The 21,978-nt window shown below is 39.7% G+C and overlaps 1 protein-coding gene across 1 annotated transcript; it reads right to left on the reverse strand.

Annotated features, from left to right (window-relative positions):
• Positions 1 to 885: 885 nt before the first annotated feature.
• On the reverse strand, positions 886 to 19,384 carry MYLIP (myosin regulatory light chain interacting protein). The gene is made up of 7 exons (XM_011362871.2): positions 19,070 to 19,384; positions 17,782 to 17,972; positions 7,279 to 7,464; positions 5,806 to 6,003; positions 5,154 to 5,318; positions 3,871 to 4,291; positions 886 to 2,495 (listed from the first exon to the last, which is right to left on the reverse strand). The coding sequence occupies exons 1-7, from the start codon at positions 19,154 to 19,156 to the stop codon at positions 2,406 to 2,408; spliced, it is 1,338 nt and encodes a 445-aa protein (XP_011361173.1). The 5' UTR covers positions 19,157 to 19,384; the 3' UTR covers positions 886 to 2,405.
• Positions 19,385 to 21,978: the final 2,594 nt, after the last annotated feature.

Genomic DNA, 21,978 nt, shown 5'->3' on the forward strand with positions numbered 1-21,978 from the left:
ATGAGGTAACTTCCAGAAATCGATGGAAGATTGACATAGGTACAGGGATACAGTCACATGCGACATAATGACGTTTTGGTCAACAACAGACCACATATATATATGATGGTGGTCCTAAAAGATTATAATGGAGCTGAAAAATTCCTATTGTCCAGAGATGTCACACTTAGAGAGCAGTTAGGACCTAGCAGTAGAAGGCTAGTTGTCCTATAGAATAGCGAATCCCAATCTTTTTGGCACCAGGGGCCAGTGCTCCTGAGAATCTAATGCTTGATGATCTGAGGTGGAGCTGAGGCGGTGATGCTAGCTAACACACTGGGGAGTGTTTGCAAATACAGATGATGCTAACAAACTGGGGAGTGTTTGCAAATACAGATGAAGCTTCGCTGGCTTGCCCACCACTCACCTCCTAACAGACCACAAATCAGTACTGGTCCACGGCCCAGGGGAATATAGTCCGAGAATCTGTACTCTGAGACCATTATTGCTCTAGAACCTAGACAGGTACCCACCTGTTCTGACAAGGCAGCTAACTAGTAGCATCACTTGGGTTTAAATTGTTAATTTACAATGGCAAATTGTTAATTTGCCATTCCCTTCCTTCTCTAATACCTTTCAGTCCTTTCCCCAATTTTTACTTTTTCATCTGTTTATATATATATATATATATTGCCCTATTTTCATACACATTCTAATGCTATAACCAAAAAACATAGAATGAATAACTGGATGAATGTTCCCCTCGATTAGGGTCAGTATCTTAAACATTTTCAAATTTTCCATATAGGACCAAATTAGATACCAACTATGATGTTATCGATGCTTTTTTTAAAATGACTTATTGAACTGGTTTAAATAACAGTAACTTTGATACAAACACCCACGTTTGCTTTAAAGTCTTTATTATCCTGAATATAAAAGACAGAAGTCCTCTAGGATATAACAGAGTTCTTTATGTGAAAACATTATTTTTTTACAAGTGAAAAAATAAATACCTCTTGGAATAAAGGCTTATATGCTAATATGTGCCATAAAAAAGTAGAGTTTTACTATCTGACAAAATGTCTGTGCAAAGAAACAAATGCATAAACACATTACTGCTACATTAAGGCAATATGAAAAGTATACTCAGGAATCTCAGTAAAGTGACAGTGTAGGTTTCTAGCTTTAACTTAGCTAGTATTGCACCCAATAAGGTCATCTAGGTTTCCCGACATCCTAGAAAACCCTCAAGCTGACCAGCATCCAAAATGCCCAAGTGGGAGTGGAAAACATGATCAAAAATATAGAAACAAAAATCCGAAAACCCCTCTAAGGCATACAGAGGGGACAACTGAAAGTAAATACTTAAGCATTTACCAAAAAAAAAAAAAAAAAAGCATAGAAGATCTAGATCCCTATAATAAGGCTGTAAAAATGCTTGATGGCTCAAGCGAAAGCAACCCCCCTGGGTGAAGCTGGAGTAGAGTCCTTGGGAGAACTGAAGAACCATCCTCCTTTGTACACCATGACGCTTCATCTCAGGGAGCAACTCTTTCCCTTTCCAAGGAACATACTCCCTTTTCGATCTTAAAATATTCCACCAGCTCAAGAGGCCCAAGGAGTGCTGACTATTCCACAGAAATCTTTTAACCAAATTGGTAGCATTTTATAATTGAAAGGCCTGGGGGTAAGGAGATGGGGAGGGAACAGGAAGCCACCCGCGTTGAGTTATCTGTTTTCTACTAGCCAGACTGGTTTAAATCTGACCACTTTGCTGTCAACTTTTTTTTAAAAGCCACAGAATTAATTTTTAAATGTTTGCTTCCCAATCATTCTTGAATGAGTTATAAAAACAGAAGTGACATTAAAACGACAACTATTTCTTTAAGAAAAATCTTCCTGTTAAAAATGTTCAGAGCTCTGTGACCATACAAAGTAACAACAAAACAAAAACAAAAACAAAATCCAACCAAACAAAAAACAAACAAACAAACAAAAAAACCCAACCAAGTAAATTCTTCAAACCAATTCCTACAAACTGGCTGTTAAGTAGAAAACTTACCTTGGGATACATTAAGGAGACTTACAACATCACTTCCTAAAAGGTACTGGTACCCACTTTTTGGCTATGTCGCCACTTAACTGACATCAGAGATTTTACTATTCCTTTACTTGATCATAAAAAGAATGAAAATCTGAGGAATGTGTCTGTGTCCCGAGGTCTTCCTGGTCCCCACCACTGGAGCTGCTCATGTGTTTTGGTGGTGAGGAGTATCGTATTCTTTTAATTCTTCCTTTTCTTTCTTAAATGTTGCATGGCAGATGGGTGTCGGAGTATTTATTTTACTCCACAATCTATCATTTTATAGTTAATAATAGGGCAGTTCACAGAAACATGGCCTGTCCAGTAAGTGCACAACAGATCAGATGACAGTTAGGTTGAGAAGACTGGTGTGGGTTGGAAGGTAGACGTGCTGCACATGCTCTACCCGCGACCGGCAGACCGGACATGACTGGAAAAGAGAAGCCAACAACACCTGTCAGGACACCTTCGAGATGTGTCTTCAGTGTTCACCCGCGGTACCCATTACGTTCTGTTTTCTAAATAAGTTGCAGTCATAATTGTTTTTAGTTTTTAATTGGTAGAGATCTTTGGTTTCTCACTGGTTTGAAAGTTCATACTTTATAAGGAATTAAAAACGAATATTCTGAAAAAGCATAAACTGAAGGCAATTAATCAGGTTTTCCATCAAACTCTCAATGAGGCACGAGTGAAGTGATTCCCAAACACATCTTACTGTGCAATGAGGCTGTGGTCCCTACATGGGCAAATTACAACCCCTCAGGCAGTGATGCAGGACTGGGTTGATGCCACACGGCCAGAGTATGGCTCTGCTCCTACACGGCCAGAGTATGGCTCTGCTCCTACAGTCAAAGGCACAGGTCCACACCCCTGTTGGCTTCCCAGCAAGCACACCCGTTCCCCAGCCATAAAGGGAACCTTGGGCATGAGTGTCAGACTATGTGGGCAGAAAAGGACAAACCCATGATGGTTCCTGGGGAGATAACGTGTCATAGTAGCATGAGCTACGCTTAAGAAGGACATAGGCATCCTGTTGGCTCATTATATAGCCCTAAAAATAGCTCTGTAATTAGCACTTTCTGAAGGACTAGATGTTATTTAGGGCCAATTTTACATAAAACCAAAGTAAAATTTAGCAAACAGTTCTGGGAATGAAAACGAATTGAAAAAATTATTTTAAGAGGAAATGTACAGTACAAGGAAGGAAAAAATACTACATATGGGTTGCTTTTATTTTTGTGTTAACATTAAACTTTGACTTGCTAAGTTAGAGCCAATCCAAGGGGCCCCTAGAGTAATAAAAGGAAATTCATCACAAATAATCACAGAGTAAATGACCTACTCGTGGATAATTGAGAGTTAACTATAACCGACTCTTTTAAGTAAATAATAAAGACCATCCTCCTAAGTGTCAGCAAACGTTAGGCAACATGAAATGGAAGAAGAAATGCTGGACCAGCCCTCAGGAGGCCTGGATTCAAGTCCCCGGGCTCAGCCACTAACTGTGTGTGTCCATTACCTTGTGAATCTGAGCCTTGCTTCCGGCACTTGAAAAATGTCTGTAGTTTAGAGTAATTACATTGTCGCAAACAGTAATGCTTAATCCAAAATGTTTCCAAGGGCAACCAAACATAAAAGACCCTTTAAAGTCACCAAATGTAAGGACCCTTTCCAAGTAGAAGTGGACTTTCTCGGTTCATGCATTAGTGAGCCAACACCTGGCACGTAGCAGGTACTCACTGGCTATGAACTGGAGGGATAAGTGAGGCTGCCATGGAAAAGCAGGCCAGCTGACACCTCCTCACCTGGAGCTGAGCGGCACAGCCCTCACAGCACACGGTGTGGCCGCAAGGACAGAAGGCCGAGTTGATCTCCTCCTCACAGCACACCATGCATAGCATGGCTTCCTTCAGCTTACGCAGCTTCTCCTGGAGCACTCTGGTCTGCTGGCAGCTGAGGCCCTCGCAGCTATTGCAGTTTATGCCGCTCTCTGAAGACTTCAGAGGAGAGTTTGGAGGACTGTGGTCACTTCTCGAGACGAGGTCCACAACGCCGGCATTGTACAGAGCCCTCCTGGCATGGTCATACACCTCCTTCGATGTTCTTTTAATGTCGAAGACATACTTCTTGCCGAGGTTAATATTTTCATTCAGAAAGAGAGATGCCAAGTGGCCCTTCAAGTCTCGGCTATACTGCATCATGACAGCACTGGTCACTGTATCACACCTACAGGGAGAGATTGAACAGCCACCTCAATACTCACAAGCCCAGTATTCCCGTGATTCAGACTATAAAATGCTGCGATGAATAAGAATATTTGTGTCGGTAGACATTTGATATTCTTGTTTTTATTCTTGAAAGTAAATTCTTCCAGTGTTATATGTGTTAAAGATCTCAATGATTCTAGCAGCCATAAATGTCGGGGACAGTGAATGTTCTCCATCTGCACAGGCATGAGCTAGTCCTAACCAACTAGTGACAAGACAAAGGACATTGTTCTTTGAAGTCTTGGCTTCATTTAAAAAAATTGCTACAAATTTTCCATTCTGCTCCACAATTTGTGTGACTATTTTACCGCAAAAAAGGTTCAGGTTGCCTGCCAATTAAATTTCTTAGCTTTAATTTTCCAAATATTCAAGTGAAATCACAACTCGATTTTAAAGCACCCTCTAAAATGAGAGTATCAAAATGATTTAAAAAGCTCTACGATGAAGTGAGGATTCAGGATAGCAGCTCCCCCTGAAAGGAAAGATGGCTTAGGTCACCCTGTTAGGAAAGGGCAGAGGTGAAACCACCTGAGTCATCTCGAGGAGAGGAGGTGCTGTGAGGAAGGAGCTGGGGGAGATAAGCAGGGGAAGGTGTCTGCGCAGCTCATACGTACACACTTTCTGTGGGAAAAGCAAGATGACGTTGATAAGGACTCCACTGCCACAGTAGAAACGAAACGTTCGAAAGCAGCTAATTTCTTAAATTCTGTACAGGATTCACTGAAACAATGACACCAGAGACTACAGGAGCCTCATTGTCACCCGAAAACCTTAGAGCTGTGGACGGATGCTATGGCGACAGGATAAATAGCAGTACATGCCTGTAGAAAGCATGTGTCTCCGTGATTGCTCGGTAGAGCCCGCTGGCTGCCCTGGTGCTGATCATCTTAAACAAGAGCACGATGCTGTTCCCAGACTCCTTGGTGACGGTCAGGTACACATTCTTTCCTGACTGGGTGGCCATCTGCACTACAGGGTAAGCTATCCTGAAGACGGAAAGAGAAAAGTAAGCAAGGAGGAGAGATTTGTCACCATGTGTGTACCTTAGTAGGATTCCCATATGTTCATGACCCAGCAATAAAATCAGACATTCAGTCTGGGGCTATCATTTAAGTAAGCATTTTGCTCTCCAGTTACAAAGGCACACTGCAAGGCAATTGTGGATCAGTGGAGAGAAGCGCTGAAGTGAGTTATCGGGGGGTGTATGTGTGTGTATAGGTGAAAATGAGATTTGTTTTAGCAGTGAACAACTTATTTGAAAAATATTAAGACTGCCACATCAATACATTTGAGTTAGTATTTAAAAAACAATTAAATGCTTATCAAAGCCTGCGTAAAATGAATGTTATGTATCAAAATGAAACACTGTATTCTTAAAAGGTAACTATTTGGTAAATCCCACTCTATTTTCATGATCAGAGCTACAAAGGTATACATATACTTAGGTCTAAAAGTATTTAAGACGTGGGTTACCTATTAATTGGGCTAAAGTCATCTTTACAAATTGAGATTCCTTCAGGTCCAACCCCAATGAGTAGTTTCTGCCCTTCGCTGTCCCTCACAGAATGCCATTCTATGCCATAGTTTTCCATTGCGGACACAATCTGCAAAACTTGGTATTCAGCTGAAGCCTGGCTGGTCCCCTCCAACTCCTTATGCTTTGCAACAATGCTGTAGGACACCAAAAAGGCACAGAGATATACAGAATAATTAAATTATATAGTCTTTAGAGATAAATCTCTATCATATTCACTAGTGAATCATACTGACACTATCATTTATGAATCACAAGAACGTAAAGCTACATATTAACATGTTTCGCTTAGTTAGCAAACTTACTATAAAATATGTCTAAGACACTAACATATTGACTATTAAATATTCAGTAGAAAAAACTACTGGGGATGCTTCATGAGGGTGATTTAGAAGAATTATAGAAAATCTTTAATTTTTATGTAGGAACCTCTCATATATTTGCTTACTTTTGCTTTTATATGTTTCATTATACCAGCATTATAAGGTATTGATTGGATTTTTTATGACTGAAAAATGCAGCATTTATTTTATCTGTTGTGGCATATAGCCTCTAACATAGTCCTTAAAGATCTCCACCTCCTGGTGCTCTCACTCTTGGTGATGTCCTTCACCTGAGCATGGGCTGGATTAATCACTTCCTTCTAATAAACAGAATATAGCAGAAATGATGGGACATCACTCACTTCTGAAATTAAGTCCTAAAATGACTTTTAACTTCCATCTTGGTTTTCTCTCTTGCTCTGACTTGGATTGCTTGTCCTGGGTGAAGCCAGGTACCAGGTAATGAAACAGTTCCATTGAGAGGCTCATGAGGTGAGGGAACAAGGCCTGCCAATAAGCCACATGAGTCAGCCTGGAAGCAGATCCTTCCCACAGTTGAGCCTTCAGTTGAGACTGAACTCTACCAATAGCTTGACAGCAGCCTCATGAGAGATCTTGAGCCTGACAACCCAGCAAGCCAGGATCAGATTCCTGACCCACAGAACTGTGAGCTAATGTTTATGGTTTTAAGCCAGTAATTCAGGGTAACTTGTTACCAAGGAATAGATAACTAAGACACCTCTGTTAGGTCTCTTGGTTTAATCCTTGCTGGGATGGAGACAATTCCAATATACATGATAGACTTTTTATTTTAGGAGACTTGCATTCTTAAAAGGTCAGATATTTAAAAACTTCCTGTTATATAGCATTTCATATAAGGACATTTATTTGTGTGGATTATGTGTTACGTTTATAAGTTTCTCAAAGAAAAGGCTAGGAATCTTTTGAAAATAACCGGTTAAATTGGGCAATGGCCTAGTCTTAACCTCACAAATTATCTCTCTACACTACAGATTAATTTTCTTCTGAAAATTCTTATAAATTTGCTAAATCTTCAGATATAAACACTAACCTTAACCGCAGCCTTACCTGTTCAAGGCGGCACTGGAGAGTTCCTTTGCACACAGCTCCTCGTAGCTGTACTTGGCAGTGTTCTGATTGTAGTCTCCAAACTTGGTCTGGGCCAGAAGGGCACTGAGTTCCACTGCCTGCTCTGGGGAACACTGGAGATGGCCGGCCAGGAGGGCCTCCTTGATATGCAAGAAAAAGATATGCCTGCAAAGCAATGCAAGAATGAGGTTATGCTGGCAACTAACTTGATACCAAACTCGACCTGCTTACTTAGCATTTTCATAATCCCTTTTAAGTAAGGAAAACATAGCAATTTAAAAAGCCACCCTGAAAAAGCTTACATTAAAGAATCTTTTTTATCATGAGTATCCAGGCAAAATAAGTCTAAGGACTAAGTTTCTCTGGAATGAAAAGTGTAACCCAAACATAACAAATCTAAGACAAATTCAGTAGTGTTCAAGTTACAAAACGTGAAATAATTATACACAAGTTTCTGTATTAAAATTTTTTAAAAGAAATAATCTTAATCAGAAAAACTTTATCTTGACCTATAATTGATACCTTGAGATCCTCATCTCTACTCAAATGACCCCCAAATCTCTAGTCTTAGCCCCAACTTCTCTCCTAGGAATCAGATCCAAATGTCCAACTGCCAGCAGACTTCTGCACTTGGATGTTTTTAGTATCTCAATTTTAGCTCTAATTCAAAACCGAACTCAGTGTCTTTCTTCCCAAACCTACTTTTTCTCCCAATGAAAAGCATAGTCTTGTTTGTTATTTCTCTCAGACTTACTTTTGACTCTCAATCTTCTTTCTACCTACTTTCTATCTCTGAAAATGCTTTAAATCCAGTTCCACTCTTCCTACTTCTACCTCCTCTGCCCTACTTGCATTTCTAAACTGTCAGAGAATTTACAATATCCTCTAAGCTTCTCTCTCTTCCAGCGTCTGTGCTAATCTACTTTCCAAGCTGCTTCCTTCTGGTATGCACTTGCCACTTCTCTGCTCAAAATCCTTCAAGGGATCCCATTGTTCCCGAGGAAGCACAATGTCAGCCTGAACCCAGGCTTCTCCACCCTCTGGCCCCAACTTTCTAGCCACATTTCCTGTCATTCCCTCTAGCCACTATGCCCTGGGGAGAAGGAACAATTCCTCTTCCAGGAAAAACCAAGCACATTCATGCCTCCTGGCTGGTCTCATTGTTCCTTCTGTCTTGAAGGGCCATTCTTTCTGCCCCCTCATTTAGCTACATTTTCATCTATATCACGTGCAAACTATTTATTCCTATATTATGGTATTTGACATATTCTAACTTCTTAAGTGCCTCTACTATCAGAGAGCTCCATAAATGTTAAGTGGAACTGCATATTGTCTGCAATTAGTTTATATTCATTCCCGCTTTAGTTTCATTCCATTTGACCTGTCTTAATCATGTACAATAGTATATTCTACATTTACTAAAAGGTATGCTGTACTCAGAAACTCCTGGGAAACTTCAAATATTGTTGCCTGCCAATCCACACTGCCTAAGATTCTCAAGAGAGCATCTAAACCATAGACAGATCGGCCTAAGTTATAAAATTTGTCTCTGGCAAATGTATAGGTATAATCTTCCTTCGATGACTTTGTTATAGCCTCTCAAACATGCTTAAAATGCCACAATATTCCTTCCATTAACAAATGAGTTAGGACCATTGGTAAAGCTGAGTGTTGCTCTGAACAGCGCTCCTAATTTCAGCTCCCCACTGCAGATAGATACCCTCATTCCAGTCCTCAACACTGCTTTTATTTATGGACTAGTCTGTATTTGATGTTCTAGGTAGATGGGACAACATGAGCAAAGTAAGAAAGGGTAGAAACGAGTCTAGAACTATAAGGAGGGACTCTATGGAGAGTCTCAAAACATCAGGCTGACAAAAGCCATTAATATCCCTTTAAGAGCTATTTAAATTTAATGTTTCGTGCCTTCTATAATGATAAAGCAATGTTTAAAATGATCGGACTCTGCCAAATACTGCAGTTTTTTTCCTTTATTCAAAGCCCCTACGAAGAAATCACAGTAAGAATGCATAATAGAAATGAAAGAAGATAAGCATGGTTTTTATTAACCCAAACATCTGCTAGTCTTTAAAGTATTTCTGACATACTGCTAAACTGAGAAGGGGGTCCCTACTGGGGCAAAGCAATAACCACAAAAATAACTTGTTTTAAAATAGCTATCTGAGGACCGAGGCCTAGCACTCTCATAAAATCTTTCTGTTACAGCATTGCTTCAGCCCTCAAAATGCTTTTTTGATGACCATTCAGTAAACTTCACCTTGGTTAATATACCTCTGTCTCTGTATTCATGGGGGGTTAGTAGGAAATGAAAATCTGGATATATGTTTACATTAAAGAAGAAATTATGTGCTCAAAGACTGTTAAGAGTATCACCGCAAACTGTTTTCTCAATTTAATTACTGCTTATGTGAAAGTTATCTTTTAAGGTATTTCCCACCTATCAAATTAGAGACTCGTTTCTGCTTTATTAAAGAGTAAGTATAACTTGCAAAAGAGTTTCAAAATCGATCCAATTTCTTTTTCCAAACTATCCACGCCTACTTCTGGAGAGACGGCTGCCAAAATCAGAGGCAAAGCCACAGTAACAAAATATTAACAGGTGGTCAGTAACTCAGGAGTAATGCTGATCCTTTCCCCGCATGTAAGTCAGAAATAAAAAAGGGGACAGGGGACAATTGGCCTTTTCTACATACTTCACATTCTAGGCTGGACTGCAATCAATATCCTATGAGCAGGAGAATCCTCCTCCTTCCTGTTGACATAAGCTTTCTGACAGAGCCCTTCCTGCATTTTTCAGTTTTATGGCTATAAAGCAACCTTCTCATTTCAAGTCAAATATTTGTTGTGCTTTGCCTCTGTGCCAAATCCTATGCTGGTGTTACAGGGTGAACATGGCTGACTGTTCCTTTTCAGATGAAACTTTTAGTGTGAAGGAACATATCCTATCAAAATAACTACAGCCACAAATTGGCTTTTGGGGAACCAGTTTATGCTCTCTAGGAGAACAGCACAATGAAATGGTGACAGCAAAGGAGCCACTGGCAGGCTCTAGTTAATGTGCTCTTTCCAAGAGGGAGGATGGCAGAGCACAGAGACACATTTCCAACAAGGAATCCAGTGCTGGTTCAAGAGTTAGGAATGGTTTCAAATCCAATATTTTCTCCTATTGTTTTCTCTCGAACCATCTGGCCTGTAACTGTCTGGCTCATGGATTTTCACCCCCCACACCCTGTCCTTATTTTGTAAAGTGGGTGAAATGTTACCAATATTATCAAAAACAAGCAGATGTGGTCAAAGAAGTCATGCATGCAGTGAATTGTTTTTGTTTTTTTACTAAAGATCAAAAGTGGTTAACATAACTAATTCAATTTAGGCTACATGCTAGAATCACAAACAGAATGAAAGTCTTTGGGGAAAAAAAAACTATTTTGTTTGTCTTAAGCAAATGTCTGTAGCTATGTCCTACAGACATAAGCTCAAAGTACATTCTCTAAACATTCTTCTGGTCACACCTTGAAATTCATGATTATTCAAGTTTTACCTAGTTAGTAAGAAAATGAATATTTTCAATAGATGAATCACATTTTAGCACCCAAAGTGAAACACTCTGGTTAACTCATATCTTTGCTTCATGGATACAAATGATTTCATACTTACCGTAGCATTATGAACATTATGGAAGACTGAAAAAAATGGAGTGAAAAAGGATATGCTAAATGTTAATTTTAAAAAAGTCACATATTCTTAATATAGTTTGGTTCCAAAGTACTTCGAATTTCCTCAAATCTAAAAATTCCTTCCCATAATTATAAGGAATTATGTCATTTATCTTTTAAGAATTGTAATTTTGAGAACTCTCCTCTACACACTGGCTTGTCTCATAAAGAAATCTTCTAATAATCAAAGCAGAACTTTCTGCAAACCTATCTGGAGTTGTCTATCTACTCATCACAGATGGTTACTCCCAATTACTGCCCTCTGGGTATCTTCCCAGTTACATTGCTTTAAAGAGCTTTTTGTGGCAGAAATGTAAAACAACTATATCCACATGCACTATTAAACTCAAAATTTAAGTAACTAACCTAAAACATCTTTAAAATGGCTAAGGAGCTATTTTTAAAAACATCCCAGTCCCAAAAATTGAACTGTATTTCTCCCTTAAAAGACCTGTGTGAACCTGGCCACCCATTAGTAGTTAGTAATGGCTAGTTTGTCCTTCACCTGGTTAGACCCACTGAGATCATGTGTATGCCTGCCTCAGTCCAATGAGTCGCTTAACTAACCACAAAAGTTTACTTTAAACAAAACTCTGACTGCCAAGTTATATATAAAAACTACCAAATCAAAACAGAATTGCTGTAAGAGTTTATTGTTTTGCATCTTAAGTTCCAGGGAAACAAAAATCAGTCCAAGATGGATCATAGGCCTAAATGTAAAAGCTATAAATATAATGCTTTTAAAATGAAACATAAGAGAGTATTTTCATGACATAGGGGTAAGAAAAGGTGTCTCAGGATGCAGTCAGCAAAAATTATAAAAGAAACAAACAGATAAATTAAACTTTACCCAAATTAAAAACTTCTCCAAAAGGCATCAAGTATTTACACAACATCTGACAAAGAACTAGTATACGTAGAGAATTTGTACAGCTCAAAGATAAAGACAACTCAATAAAAACGGGTGAATGACTTGAACAGACACTTCACAAAAGATGTACAGACGGCCAATAAGCACATGAAAAAGTACTTAGCTTTATTAATCAATAGCAACATACAAATTGAAACCACAGGATGCTACCACCACATACCCACCAGAAAGCTGGCAGGGATGTAGAAGAACTGGACTCTCATACATTCTTGGTGGGAGTACAGAATGGCACAAGTGCTTTGAGAAAAGGTCTGGCAGTTGCTTGCAAAACTACATGATTACCTACCTCTTCTATGACCCAGCTATTCCAGTCTTAGGTATTTATTTACTCAAGAGAAATGAAAACACATGTCTACCAAAAAAAAAAACTTGTACTTGAATGTTCACAGCAGCTTTATTCATAATAGTTGGAAAACAGGAGTGTGGATAAACAAACAGGAACAAGACACTCATGTATACAATATGACAGATCTCAAAAAATATATGATGAACAAAATAAGACAGACACAAAAGTGTATACACATCATGAATTCATCTACATGAAGTGGAACAGACATAATTAATCTATACTGGAAAAAATACAACCCTGGTCATGCAATGGGTGAGTAGGGATGGGGAAGGAGGTAGGTTTGGCTGCAGAAGGGCAGGAGCAAACTTTCTGGAGTGATGGTAACATTCTAAATCTTGATAAGGGTCTTGTTTGAACAGACACATCCAGCTGTCAAAATCCATTAAATGATATGATTAGCGTTTATGCATTTTATCATATATAGATTTTATATTTAAAAACTGTAGATAAATATTGAGTTCTAGTTAATGATATACATACTGAAGTATTTAGGGGAAGTATACTTATGTACAACTAATTTTGAAAAGCACCAAAAAGACAGAGTAATAGATGTGTAGAGAGATCAATAAAAGGATAAAAATGTGATAAAGCAAGTATAGTAAATTGTTAACAGTAGAATCTAGGTGGGGTTATTGGGTGGTCACTGTAAAAATTTTCAACTTACCAATATGTTTGAAAATTTTCATAGTAAGAAGTTGAGAAAATAATACTAGTTAAAATCCCTTAGGGTCTAGGTTCAGAATTCAAATGAATAGCTATACCTAAAATGAACCATTAAATCTACACTTCATGGAAGGCTTGCAATTGAGAAAACCTGTCACAGCCAAATAATTACCAAGTCAGGTTTCCTTACAGGCTTAAGGAAATCCTTCTCAAAGCCCAAAATGCAAAATGGGAATCACTGATAAATTTGCTCATCTTCAGGCTCCAAAGCAGTTAAAAGATATGGAGATAGCAGTGTTTTGGGGGCGGGGACGGGGGCGGGGGAGGGGAGAGGAGATATTTTCAACTTCAAAAGTCATTACAACCCAAACCAGAAGAATACTATTACTTGGAAGCGTAAAATCTGCACTTCTAAAATATGATTACTCACAACAGATACCTGTCCTAGGCAAACAACGACCCAGGCAATCCTTTAGTTTAGAAGTGTTAACTACAAACCCTTTCTCAACAATCCAGATTAGTAGAGTGCTATTAGTTCTGGGAGAGATCTGGGACCAAGCTGCAGAATGTACCTGGTACCCCTGGAGCTGCATACTACCGGTCACCTTGGGTCAGACCCTAAGTGCCATCTAAATATTCAAATGTTAAAAAATAAGTATATGATCAAGATTAAAGTTCATTTTTATTACATAAAAATTGATTCCTCAATGTTCTTTGGAGATTTCATACAAATATATAAGTATCAGAAATTTGAAAAAACATTTAAGGTACCCAGATGAGAGATCTGTGGCTAATATAATAACACAAACATTCTATAATCTAAGCAAAAAAAAAAAACAACAAAACCTTAATAGATATATTGGAATTCAAAAATTTAATTAATACTTTCCCTGGCAATAATATACAAATGTTTTTACCTTTTTGACTTGCCAGGAGCCTATTTTGTGTTTGGGCATTAAAAAAACAAAACAAAACACCATAAACGAATGGCCTGAGGTAGGGTCCAGGGACAAAAGAAAGCAGCAAAAGAATGCTAAGCATTGAGCAAATTCTTAATAGATAATAATCACTACAAAACATTTTTTAATGGTGAGATTTCTTTGATAGTCTCAAATTTTTCATTTTATAAAAGTAAAATGGCAAACATTTCAATATCTGTGAGAAAATGTATTCATCAGTATCAGTTAACCTGATTTTTATTTATTTCCAAGTTCCTAACTCATTGATTCAATGAATATTTATGCACTAGGCCCTTGCTAGACTAGAGATTCAGTGTGGACCAGTTCCCTGTTTCATGGAATTTGGATTATTACAGTGGCTGACAAACTGTCACATCAGTAAAGGCAGTGTTATATGTTCATTAAACGCCATTAAGTAAAACTACATGATGTCTTGGGAGAGTTTGGTCTCCTGAGCAGGCCTAGGGATGGCTCTCCTGAGAAGTGGTGACTGAACTGAGGTCTGAAGAACAGTGGGATTTAACCAGGGACGTGTAAAACTTCCTGCTCACATCATTCAAATCTTAGTGAGAGTCAACATTCATGATTACAGCATTTCCATGAACTTTGAGTTCAAGACTCACTAAACTCTTTTCTGAGAAAGAGAATTCCAGTGTTGGTGAGTCTTAAAACTTAAGCAGGAGTGCCCCTAGCAAAGACCATTGTGCTCTACTAAAATGTGGAAGTCAGGAGAATAGATGGTATAATTACCATCTCTGAAGATGAAGCATATAATACTCTAATCTTTGGTTCTGAAAATGTTGACAAAATCTGGTCTGAGTTGCTGTGAATAACTGAAAGCTTTTGAAAGGCAAGAATTCCAAAGATTATTACTTCAGATCTACTTCCAGAATACATTAGTTTCACTTTTAATTTTAATCCATAGCATGGCAAACATCTGCTGAAAATACCTGCTGCCTCTATCTCTGAAAAGTGTCAGCTGAGTTTAAACAAGACTCCAGTTATTTTCCAAACCTCCACACAAGAGCAAACAATAATCTGGGTGAAGAACCAGACCTAAATAAAATTAGGCCAAAACAGAAACCAGATTAACTCTACCTACCAATCTATGTAGACACTTGATATGTTTTTTCCGTTTTCTGAGAAATGTAGTTAGGAAAATATTGAGGGAAATCATAAATAGAGGAAACAGAAGTAAAGGATAAAAAAATCTATTGCTAGAAGAGATTCTATAGACCATCTTTTCCTGGGCTTTCAATTGAGATGAAGAGCTGACTCCGTCTTAGAAGTCTGCATACTCTGGTAGTTGGTGGCCAAGCTGGACCTAGATTGCTGGACTTCTGACCACAGTACCCTCCTATTACACACAGGCCTTCCTGCCATCATTCTCACAGTAGCCTCCCTAATCCGATGTGAACTAATATATTAAATGGCCCCAGTTAGGCTGGCTCTATTGTAAGCAGGCTACTTTAATTGTCCACAGAGGACAACTCAGCCAGGATATTTCAGCATCATTTAATAAACTGTTCAGAAACTTTCAGTATACTAAATGTACCCTTATGATTAGACTTGGAGATGGTAAACAATAACCTTTTATAATTGGGCTGATAAAGTTGAGTTTACTCACTACACAAATGAAGCTATTTTATTTTCATGTCATTTTACATAAATATTTTAAAATGAATAATTAAACATCAAAAAGTTATCAACCAGCTTTATCTTGGTAACATAACATTAGGAGAAATAAGTATTTTTGTTCCATAGTATCATGCACAAAAACAATGCTAATTATAACTTCCAGGACAACTTCTGATCCTAATTAAAAGGTAGAAATGTTAATTCCCAATTACATTATCTAGTTATTAAGGCATAACGCTATATGAACTTTAGGTGGCATTTTCTTAAAATTCTATATTTCAGACAATCCCACAAAAATGGGTAAAATTCTCCAATATTTTAAAAGCAAGTCAAAAGCTTAGATCACACTAATTTTTCAGTAAGATGCCAAAAGGATCTAAGATCAATTAAAATTACCTAGTCTAACTACATATGTGTATTCTTTGAGTGATGAATCTCAAGAGACAAAGTCAATTGAATCAATAAAGTAGGAAATCTGATTCCAATTCTAATTCATAAAATGTCTCTATTTCTTACATGAATAAAATGGATTCAATAATAGTTATTAACTCAAATACAGGAAAGCACAGGTAAAGACCATCTAGTAGTAAATTTTAAAGTCTGTAAGCACTCATTATACAAATGTATTATACTACCGTAACTGCAGCCATTGTTTAAATGATGTATTTGCTCTTCCAAGCTTTACAGATTTAAAAAAATAAGTCTGTGTCATCAAACTAGATTTGCATCTGGAAGCCCTGAAAAGATTGCAAAATCATGCTAAAAGTACACAATAAAAATTCCAATAGTTTTATATATATACACGTACGTGTATATATATATATATAGGAAAATTCCAATAGTTTTATATATACACATATATATATATATATACACGTGTGTCTTACTTGACTGCCAGTTATCACACTGAAATGTAAAGTAGAAGCTTTCACAAATCGGCTTTAAGTAAAAAAAAATCCCAATCCATTCTGTTTAATACATATATAGAAAAAGCATCCTTAAAAATGCAATCACTTGAATATTTTGCAAGATGTTTTCAGGAGCACTAAGAATTCAACATACCAGTAACTTCAGAAACAAAACTGAACATTTCACTCACTCTTTAAAGCTCCATAATGAAGCTAAGCAGACATTTCAAATTCAAATAAGTAGTATTTCAAAATATGTTTCTATCAGTCCTTGTGTAAACAAACAAAAAAATGACACATTAAAAACTCTTAAAGGATACTGCTTACTCATCATTCCTCAAAACTTTCACACTCAAATTTTTCCTTTTGGCAAATTTCCAAGCCAAAAGGTTATGAAAAACAGAATTCAGACCCAAAGTTTGCTGTTATTATAATCAGTTGCGCTCTCTCTCTCTTTTTTTTTTTTTTTAACATGCCACTATAATATTTAGGTCTCCTGCATTTCAGCAATAAATATTAAACACTAGTTTCCTAGTTTTCTCATCCATGAGAAAAGCATTATTGTCAGTCCAGGGGGAAAAAACACGTTTGGTTTGAAAGGGGGAAACTACACGCTCCAGTTGTCTACTTACTACTGGTGGTTTTTTAGAAGTAGAGATAAACTCAACAATCTAAACTCAACAGTCATGTGTAACATATCTGTGGGTTAGAGTGCAGTTACACTGGCCTTAAAAGAGTTCTCTTACCAAGTTTTCGAGAAACTTAAAAACTTTTAAAATTCTGCATTAAGTCGGACAGAGCTCTTTGCTAAACATTGTAATCTGACACTAGGCTGAAGAAGTTGACCAAGTTTAAGTAACCCAAGAGGAAATGTTTCCTGCTTTCTGTTAGAACAGTCTACAATGACCTACAATAACACTGCCAAGAGGCAGAGGTTACTCTCGGGCATTAGATGCTGCTATCAGGAAGTCAGTTGGGTCTTCTCCCCCCTCCCCTGTCTTTCTGCCACTGTGGTACTAATCTCAAGTGTTTGTAAGAATTCAACCTTGCTTTCCCATTGTTTATAAAGACAAGAAATATCACAAGAAGAGTTGGAAAATATACCCCAGGCCAACTATATAGCTCCCTCTTCATTTTAATGAAAGGGCTGTGCTATGGAAAACTTCTAAGTTATGAACCAATTCACTCTGTATCAAAGCAAATTTGCCAGTGAACTTCTCTGGGAAGGTGCAAGGACCCTTTCTAAATGGAACCAAAGGTCTATTTGACATTTTATTTAATTTTAGCATCACTTTACCTAGTCTGCTCCTGTAAGATGAGATGAGGCTCCACGAAGAACTTGACTCTCAGTTTAAGCCGGTAAGGGGCTAGCCCATCCATCTGCTGTGAGATCCGGTTTCTCAGATTTAGCCATAAACTTTCACCTTTGCTACCCGTAAACTGCAGTCCAAAATAATCAACTTCTATAATTCCCAATCGCCTGCACACCTAAAACAAAAATGAATGCAACATATATAAGCAAATGGTCCACGTAGTCAAAGCAAACCCAAGGACTCCACTGAGTCTAATATTCCTGCCTACTCTTTACAAAGTTCAACAACAGTGTTCAATTTCTGTCATAAACTGGAAGAACAAAAATGTAAGATTCCAGTGATGCTATACCACTAGGTGAAGTATAGAAGCGCATCCTTCCTTTAACACCAAGGACATGGCCAATGGCAGTAGAGTAAAAAGAGTCCTCAAAAGTAGCCTTCCAGAAAGACTGAGGAGACGCTCGGGCAATTTTCCTTCTTCCAATCATCGGAATTCCCTCCACCAGCACAATCGACACAGCTGATTTGGCAGCTTAGCATCTAGACAATTTTAACCATCTGGACTCCAAAAATACAAACAATTTGAAGAAACATGCCACAAGTGTCAGCTAAGCTTTACAAGAGGTTTTCCAAACATCTCAGGTCTAGGGGTTTTGAGGGCATACCGTTTCACTTGAGATCAAATCTGCTGTCTGCCATACAAATATGCACAGTTTGGAACGGTTGTTCTTCACTCGTAAAGAAACGCGTGCTTAAAGACAATCGATGAATAAATGACCCCAAACCTACGGCCCTTTCGTACCCTGCAAATCCGGAGATGCAGGTGAATGATCCATTTGAGAAGGAGCAACAGACAAGGGCACGGCTTGTCTGCCAAGCAACCCAAGGGACTTGCGACCGCCTCCAGTCACCTCATCCCGGGACGCTGGTGTCGCAGTCAGGCCCCCGCGGGGACCCGACAAGAGGCATCTTGTACACACCTGCGGCAGGTGTGCAGGACTGCCTTCTTCTGGAAAGTGCCGGGCTTGGGGGAGGGGGAGCAGGGTGGCCAGCCGCCGTGCGCATCCTCTGCGGTCCCCCACGCGCTCCCGGCGCGCCAGGATGGGGGCCGCGCGCCTCACGCCCACGGGTAGTAGGAGGCACGGGCCCGGCGCTTGGGGCGCACGCCCCCCAAGCGCTGCCGCAGCGCCGCCCGGCAGGCACCCGGCGCCGCCGAGAGGCCCCTTGGCCTATGGGGACCGGCCGGGTCTCCACCTAGTCCCTCGTCCTCACCTGGTTGAGGCAGTCCTCGCCATTGGCTTTCGCCTCCACCTCCACTTCCATCAGCACCGCGTCCGGCCTCGTCACATAGCACAGCATGGCTGGGGCCGCCGCTGCCTCCAAAGCCGCCTCCTCTTTGGTGTGCGCGGGGATGCCGCCTTGCCACCAATAAGACCCAGTCAGGGTCTCGGCGAGGCTGGTCCTGAAAGGCTGCCGCCCTGCAGACCCTTGTCCTGCGCCTTGCGGCTGCCGCTCCCTCCCACTATCCCCTTGCCAGGCCGCCGGCTGACTCTCCGGGTCTCCACGGTGGCGCCGCACTCCAGCAGCCCGACTGCCTGCGCCGCGACAGGGACTCCTCTGATATAGCGGCCCCGCCCCCTCCGGCTGGTGTCCCCGCCAATCACAGCGGGTTCGCCCCGCCCTCCCTGTCCTGCCATCCAATAGAGGCGCCCGATCGACCACAGGCCCACCTCCCAGCTTCGGCTGAGTTCCCGGGGCCGCCTGAGGAGGTGGCAGCTTGTCGGCGCCGAAGACTGCGGGAGGAGGGAGGTCCGGAACACACCCGCTGCCTCTGCCGGCTGGGCGACGCTGCTCCGAGCGAGCAAGCGAGCTAGCGACCGCCCCGGGCTCCAAAGCAGGGACGCATTTCTGTCAGGCTTTAATTTTGCAGTGATTAAAAGCTGCCGCTTTTCTCCATAAGCCTCAGGTCACTCCAAAAACACATTTCAGGAGGTGAAAGCAGAAAGGAAAGGGAGCAACGCCAAAGCCTAAGGAAAACTATTTCCCCTGGGGTTTGCCACAGTGAGTTGTTGGAAGGCGGAATGGTTGTTCTTCATTTCAGATCTCGTCACTGAAAACAAATCTGAGTATAAAAGTTGTTGCAGTTGACCAATAAGCCAGGGAGCTTGATCTAGTGCTTTGGTGTGAATCCTCTCCAGAGGCTTCTATTTACCTGTTGTGCTGAATCAAAACATCTTACAAAGCACTAAGTCCCTCTCTCGGGTTTCTCATCCTATCTCATGTCTTATCTCATTCACTCTTTAAACATTAATTGAGCACCTTCTGTGCTGCCGGTCCCTTCTCTCATGCAACCAGATGTTATCCTCATCTTAAAGGTAAAGGAATCATCTCAGAACCTAACAGGTGGTATAACCTCAGTAGTAGCTATTAATAATTTAAGATCTACAACTCTTGACTGACTTAACTGCTTGTTCCTCTCTGCCAAGACAATACTTAGCCTAGCTCTTTGGTTAAGAAAGCAGATGTGAGTTTCAGCCTTGAACGTTTGGAAAACAGTTCATCTCTCTGAAGCTCAGTGTTCTCAGCAGTACAATGGAGACCACAATATCCATTTTGCCTTCCTCCCCTCCTAACCCAGCATTGCTGTGAAACACAGCAGAGATAATGTTCATAAAAGCATTTGAACGACTCCGTATACATGCAGGGAGATGTATAATGTCAGCTCTGTCACTGCCTGCCGATGATGTTTGTCCTTATCCCTTTTCCTGAGTCCTGATTACCTCTGTCTCAGGAGCCTTTTTTTCTGAAGAAGTATGAAGGATATCAGAGCAGACGGCTACAGGAAAGGATCCTTCCACAGTCTTTTGCTAAAGTCAACTATGGGTAAAACCGTAAATAGTCAAAGTTCTGACTTCCAGTGTTGTAGTGAATATGTGCCCTTTCGCATCTTTCTTTGTGTCTTATGGATACACCTCACGACATTGTGCTGCTGAATCAGTCTATCTTATATCAACTCTTGTTTTCCATTCCTTTAATTCCAGTTTACTGATCTGGAAAATTTATCTGGGAGATAACATTCGGATCACTGTTATCCAATCAATGCTTAATCACTAGAAGTTTTAGAACTAAGGAGTAGCGAGGGGCAAGATGGAGGTGAGGTACATTGGTTAATATTTAGCTGGCTAACCCAAAGTCAGCTAACCAAAAGTTGGCTAACTTAAGCAAAAAGGAATTTAGGGCACAAATTTGGGGGAGCTCAGAGAATCAGTGAGGACTAGGCATGGAAGTAGATAGAAGGGGAGAAATATTGGTTGGGCAAGAAAAAAAAACAACAACAATAACAATAACAACAAAAACAAGCAAAACCCGAAAACAAATATTCATTTTGTGGAAAAACAACTTTAAAAATGAGTTATGTATTTTATTTTGGCAGGCATATTTTTAATTCAAACCTAAATTATGTTCCTGCTATGGCATGGTTGGTAAAAATTTCAATTGTTTTTGAAATTAAGAATTATGAGATAAGACTGAAGAGGAAAAGAATTTCTTAAAACAAAACAAAGCAAGAAAGTTAAAAACGGGAAAATGGCGTTTGAGGAGGGGAGAGAACTCCTGATAACCGAGAAAAAAAAGAATACTAGCTTCTACTAGACTATACCAGAAATATGAGACCAACCTCTCATCCGTCTGTCTCTTTCCTAATTTCTTCCTTGAGTAGAGATAGAGACTGGTTAATTAAGGAATGAAAAGGCTGAGTTTGTTGGATTCGGTGAGAAAGCACAGCATGCTCAAAGACCCAGTTAGGGACTAGAAAGCCCACAATAGAATTACTTCCTAGAGGATCTCACCATCTGGTCATGCTACTAAAAAGTCTGGAGCCAGTTTCAAGCCCCAGGTGGGCCTAACTCCAAAATAAGAGACTGACACCCTGGCCTGGGGGTGGTATTTGATCAAGCTGTGACAGAAACAGTTCGAATTAGTCATAGAGGTGCTACATTTTATCAGTGCCTGCTTTCTTTTGCTCTCAAAAAGCTATCTCCTTTTAAAGATAGAATTAAAATAAACCAGCAAAGTTCAGGGATCAGCTGCATGAAGGTAGATTTTGTTAAATAGAAATCATACCTAAGCAGTAGAGTCTGCTAAGCCAGTGGAGTCCTGGCTATTCAAAAACACCCAAGCAC

Source organism: Pteropus vampyrus, unplaced genomic scaffold, assembly GCF_000151845.1.
Source record: "Pteropus vampyrus isolate Shadow unplaced genomic scaffold, Pvam_2.0 Scaffold80, whole genome shotgun sequence".
Lineage (NCBI taxonomy): Eukaryota > Metazoa > Chordata > Mammalia > Chiroptera > Pteropodidae > Pteropus > Pteropus vampyrus.